This window comes from Ascaphus truei, chromosome 1, assembly GCF_040206685.1.
Source record: "Ascaphus truei isolate aAscTru1 chromosome 1, aAscTru1.hap1, whole genome shotgun sequence".
Lineage (NCBI taxonomy): Eukaryota > Metazoa > Chordata > Amphibia > Anura > Ascaphidae > Ascaphus > Ascaphus truei.
In genome coordinates this window covers 371,289,920-371,295,163 of record NC_134483.1, presented here as the reverse complement: position 1 = coordinate 371,295,163, position 5,244 = coordinate 371,289,920, and the positions used below count along the sequence as shown (strand labels likewise).

Below are 5,244 nucleotides of genomic sequence, written 5' to 3'. Positions count from 1 at the left end.
AACAAACATCCCGGGCAACGCCGGGGCTCTCAGCTAGTTAAGTAATAAAGATAAACACTGCAATACTACTCCCTGCAGGTAACTGCCAAGTGCATACAGTAGCCATAAACTTTAGGGACGGTAGACGCTGTTACTTACGGAATACAACTAAAGAAATGCGTAGGGCCCCTAATAATTCCAGAAGAACCCAAAGATTTTCAATACTTTTTTTTAATCAACTCCATATTTGTGATTAAGTCCTGGCTTTAAAACTCCCATTGCTTAGCATTCTGGTATTTATAGTCTTTGATTGTTTTTAAAGCACCACTACAAAACCAACAATGCTTATTGGTTGTGCTTAAAAACAGTGCTGAACCAGACGGTCCTAGGAGCCTGGAGCTAGTGGACAGCTAAAATTATTTAAAAAAAATTATCCCAATGTTATTTTGTTTTATGTGCCCTAAGTACTGTATATATTAAAACAATGAATGTAATAAAAAGAAGCATGTCAAATAGTTTCTTAAACTCTTCCATCAATGTGGGGACCATGGCGTTACTGGTAATGTTCTGTGTGCCCCTGAACCACTGCAGGAGAGTTGATGTTTCCCTAGTTTTTTCCTAGGGCACACAGCTGGTCCGACCCACCTCCGTAGAGTCACACGTCCTCCCATTTACAATGCTTGGAATTGAATATGATTTTTTTCAAATCTGCAAATAACGAAGCCTAAAATAGTTACATAATAAAAAGCAAGTACTGCGAGATCCAGCAGTGGGGACCGAACCCATTGAGTGCTGGGGGAGAATATATTGCCAAGCCTACTGTATGTTACTTACTGTACATGTGCAAATAATACCTCATGTCTTAAGTATTCAGCTCCCAATATCAATAATCCAAAATAAATGCTTTACAACAGGCTCTGATTCAGGGACAGGGGTTTGTGTTTAGATAATGTGCGTGTTGAAATGTTATCCCAGTCTTCATGACCTCTGACCTGGTTACATTTCACACTTTCTCTATAAGTAGTTCCTTTTTTTAGACCCCCCTTTATGGAATTAAAGACCCTAGGGTAGGATACCGCAGTGACATGTTTTACTAGCAACAGCATTTCATATTCAAAGAGCATTTGCCAGTTGTCCAGGCATTCATTCAGTGACAGGTTTTAAGCTGGTTTATAGACTGTAGCAGGCAAGTTCGATTTGTAAACATGCAACAATACAAACTTCACCAATAACATGGCTTTACACACCAATGTTAAAATCCAATACATACCAGTGATTAACCACATTTAGTTTTTATTGCTGTACTGTTTGAGGACCTCTATATCACCTTCTGATCAATTACACAGAATTAAAGCGACAAACCTGCCCCCAAAAAAATCTTTTGTTAGCTCACCTGAACTCGGGTCCCTCAGAGATCATCTGAAGTCCCCCAACCTCTGCGGGCCTCTTGTTTTCTGATATACTTGTAGGGGGCTTTTGTACCAGTTTTGACAAACACAAACTACAAAGATGGCTGCAGGGTCGTGAATATAACAAGGGAGATGACTTTGAGATTTTGTATTGCCCTGACCCTGCATACATTTTATGTCCACTATGCAAGTATTTTTGCCCAATGAACAAAAACTGCATGTCCATCAGTAACTGGGGGGCTGAGGAACCGTGGATCAGCTCTGGAGTACTTCCCTGATTCAGACACACTGAACATGCAGAAGCACATCACACACGCAACTGTGAATGAAAAAGGATGGGACTACCTGTGCCAACCAGTTAGTTGTGATTCACAAGAGCAAGAAAAGTACCAAGCGTTTGACCCAACTTTTTCCCTTTGCAATACTTTTCGGTAATAGTGAATGACGCTTTTTCTCTCAGAAGAGCAAGCACCAGCAATACTTCCAAATATTGACATCAGTAAACATGTACCATGTGCAAAATAATATTACCGTCTGAGAATCTGTAAAATCAGCCATCATGGCTACGCTATATATATATTTAATCAATGGCATTATGGGGGTCTCCAAGTAATCTTAAACTTTTTGCAAGGGCACCAACTTCAAAATGAGGTTTTTCTTTGTCTGACCAGTGTACAATATGTATATCTTTGTTTATATAGCACCCACAGTCCACTCAGCACTTTACAAAAGAGACAATACATAACAGGGAATTATAATACAATAAGTGTAACAAACAAAGCAGACAATAGGAAAGGAACTCCCTGCCTTGGGAAACTTACAATCTAAATGGTATTTTGGGAGACTTACAGAGAAGGCAGGTGAGGGAATAAGTGCTGTAGATGGCAGTGCTTGGTCACAATGGTTGGTAGGAGTGACTGTGGGTGTGGGACGGTGCAGGCTATTGAAATGCTTAATTTAAGAAGTGAGTTTTAAGGTTTGACTTAAAGGTGAAGAGATACAGTGCTTGGTGTATACTGAGTGTGTGGGAGTTCCACAGGTAATGTGCGGTGAGGGGAAAAGGCTTAAGGTGAGAGAGCAGTAGAGGTGAAAGGTGTTTTCCCCCTTGCAGCAAATAAATTCACCAGGTCTCAGGAGGTGTCCCCCTCTGTACCCCAGAGATCTGCACAAACCTCAGAAACAACACTAACAAACCGATGCAAATAGAAGTTGGTGCTCTGATTGGAGCCAATTCCCCCATCTTAACAAATATCTACCTGCGTTGGAAAGAGGAGTATCCTCTGAAAAGTATTTTAATAACAGCATGTGCAGAACAATATTTAAATGTTTAGAGTCACCTGTAAATTACAGAATTCTGAAAGTAACCCCTCTTTTTTTTAATTGTGCAATATGCAGATCTACTTTTTTTTATTCTAAAATGTACTGAACAAATATTTTACATTAAGCATGTTCAGAATGTCTAAAATAAGTTTGTACTAAATTCTGACTGTATGTATGTAAATATCTTAGAATGTACAGAATACCTCTATATAAATTGTGGATTGTGCAAAATATTTACATAGGAATATGTAAAACAATTCTTAGTAATTGAGAGATACCAGCACCAAAATGTCTCAAAAAACCCTTTGACAGTGCTCACAACTGTGTGCTAGCTAAGGAAACTTTTCTAGAATAACTTTTTGATTGTGCAAGATGAACTGTACAGTATCTTAATTGCTAAATGTGCAGAGCGGCTTTTATAATGTTCATAACATAGTCACTGAGTGTGAATTTGAACAACTACTCAATGCATAATAGGCCCCTGGCATATACTTCTATCACTTTCTCCCAGCTATGTGAATGTGACCCATAAAAGTGAAGTATTGGTTAGACCTACCAAAGATAGGCAGCCTGGCCTTGCTGTTGTCAGAAGCGATGCTGACCTGCACCCCTTGTGGGATATGATGCTTTAGAGGGGAGAGTTGGGGGTTCTTGTCACTGTAAGTAGAAGAGGCTGATTGAAGAGCCCTGCCAGGCCACGGCACCTCCTCCTGTTCTTGCGGTGACCCTCCAGCCCTGGAAAATCCTCTGAGGGACAAAGTATCTGGGTCACCAAGGCGGGACAAGGGGTGCTCAATAACCGGCAGCCGAGGCAGTGAGGAACCCGGGGGCGGAAGAAGTCGGCTGGACATCTTGTGTGTGAGACAACTACAGAGACCTGAAACACATAGAGACAGGGATTGAAGACAACAGAAAGTACGCAACGCAAAGGCACAATGATAGTCACTAAAGCCAAAGACACAATCACTGTTTACCTCATTGTATTGTACCTCATTACAAGTACTATATCACTATGATTGTTCTGTCTTACTGTAACTCAGTGTAATGTGGGAAAATGTTGCACAACAAAAATGTAAATAAACCTGAGATACTAATACCGGTGCTCTCTAACTCGATGAGGGAAGGCCCGCCTCAAGCCAAGTACCGGATACACAAGAAAGGATTTTATAAATGCAATAATTTATTGAAGCCAAATAAAGTGTCCAACATTTCGGCTGTTGTATAGCAGCCTTTGACACTCCTTGACGAAGGCTGCTGTGACAGCCGAAACGTTGGATACTTTATTTGGCTTCAATAAATTATAAATTATTGCATTTATAAAATCCATGGAGCTGCTACTCGTCCTTTCTTGTGTTACTGTAACTCAGACCGGGAGCACTAACACAGCCCTTCATTGGCATGTTGCTGTCATTTATATCAGTACTACGGCACAGTATTTGTATTATTGTTGGTGGAATTCTCACAAAATCCCAAATACACTAACATAATGTTTAATAATTCTTCTTTTTCATTAATAATGATATATTATTATTACGCTTGATATTTATTACGACAGTCAGTAAGGAACACATTATGAAATGATCAATATTCTTAATATTTGAATTACTAAAACGATTATTACTACTGTTATTCATTGTGACTCTCTCTAACCTAGAAAAAATACTCCAGTTGCATTCTTATTATTGTAATAATTATATTGTTATTTACACAAATCCTATTATTAATCTCTTATAGTGTTATGTACGATTCCACTCAGTATAAGTGTGTATTAACAATTTCCATGTAAATGCAAGATATTACAAACAGTCTAGTCACAATATAGATCATACAGATACCACAAAGCATTTGATTACCAAGAAAACATTAAAAGTTTTAACATATATCTTTTTTCAAATAACCCAAAATGATATCAACGGTATAAATTAACCCCATAAAACACATTGCTATCATTAGTTCACCTTACACCTGCAGCAGGATGGACTGCCCCTTTAAATTCAGAGTAAATTATGTCTAAGACAAATCCCCCTGAACCTTTTTCTGCCTAATGCCTATAACATTGTATTTTAGCAGGTTTACCGTATAAGAAAACTTTTGCCAAAGTTTACAGTGTGGAAGAGAACAAAATCAGTGCAGTTCTTACAGTCTGTCTGTATTTGCTCTTTTTCCCCTGTAAGACCGGGATTTTGTCGCTGTGGGTTTTTCCGTTCGTAGTCCTCGGAGTGTTTGGGTTTAGTGTTGTTTGCCTTTATTGAACAAGGACAGGTTGCTACAGGCAACAGAGAGAGAGAGTAGTAAAAATCTCCTGCCAATGCATTGTGATGGGGACGCAGCAGCCAGCACTGGGAGGCCAGGCTGTCACTCATTGTCTTCACCAAGCCCCTGCTCTGTAACCTAATGCAGCCTGTGTGCTGACGTGACAATCACACCTTTTACTCACAACACTGCGCACAACAGATATTACTGATAATATTTGTGCCTTTACGTGGTGGAAGACATTTCTCTACTGTTAATTTGCAGTTGCATGTGTTGCCCCCTT

The 5,244-nt window shown here is 39.4% G+C and overlaps 1 protein-coding gene across 2 annotated transcripts in view; it reads right to left on the bottom strand.

Moving 5' to 3' along the window:
• Positions 1–4,937, bottom strand: part of LOC142501025 (EF-hand calcium-binding domain-containing protein 6-like) — a 153,806-nt gene extending 148,869 nt beyond the window's left edge. The window contains exons 1-2 of one of the 2 annotated variants that reach the window (XM_075610271.1): positions 4,849–4,937; positions 3,265–3,585 (exon numbers count right to left, since the gene is read on the bottom strand). In XM_075610271.1, the coding sequence (XP_075466386.1) occupies positions 3,265–3,559 (295 nt within the window). In that variant the 5' untranslated portion in view covers positions 3,560–3,585; positions 4,849–4,937. Of the gene's footprint in view, positions 1–3,264; positions 3,586–4,784 lie in introns of both variants that reach the window. The other variant, XM_075610279.1, reaches the window with a different exon arrangement.
• Positions 4,938–5,244: the final 307 nt, after the last annotated feature.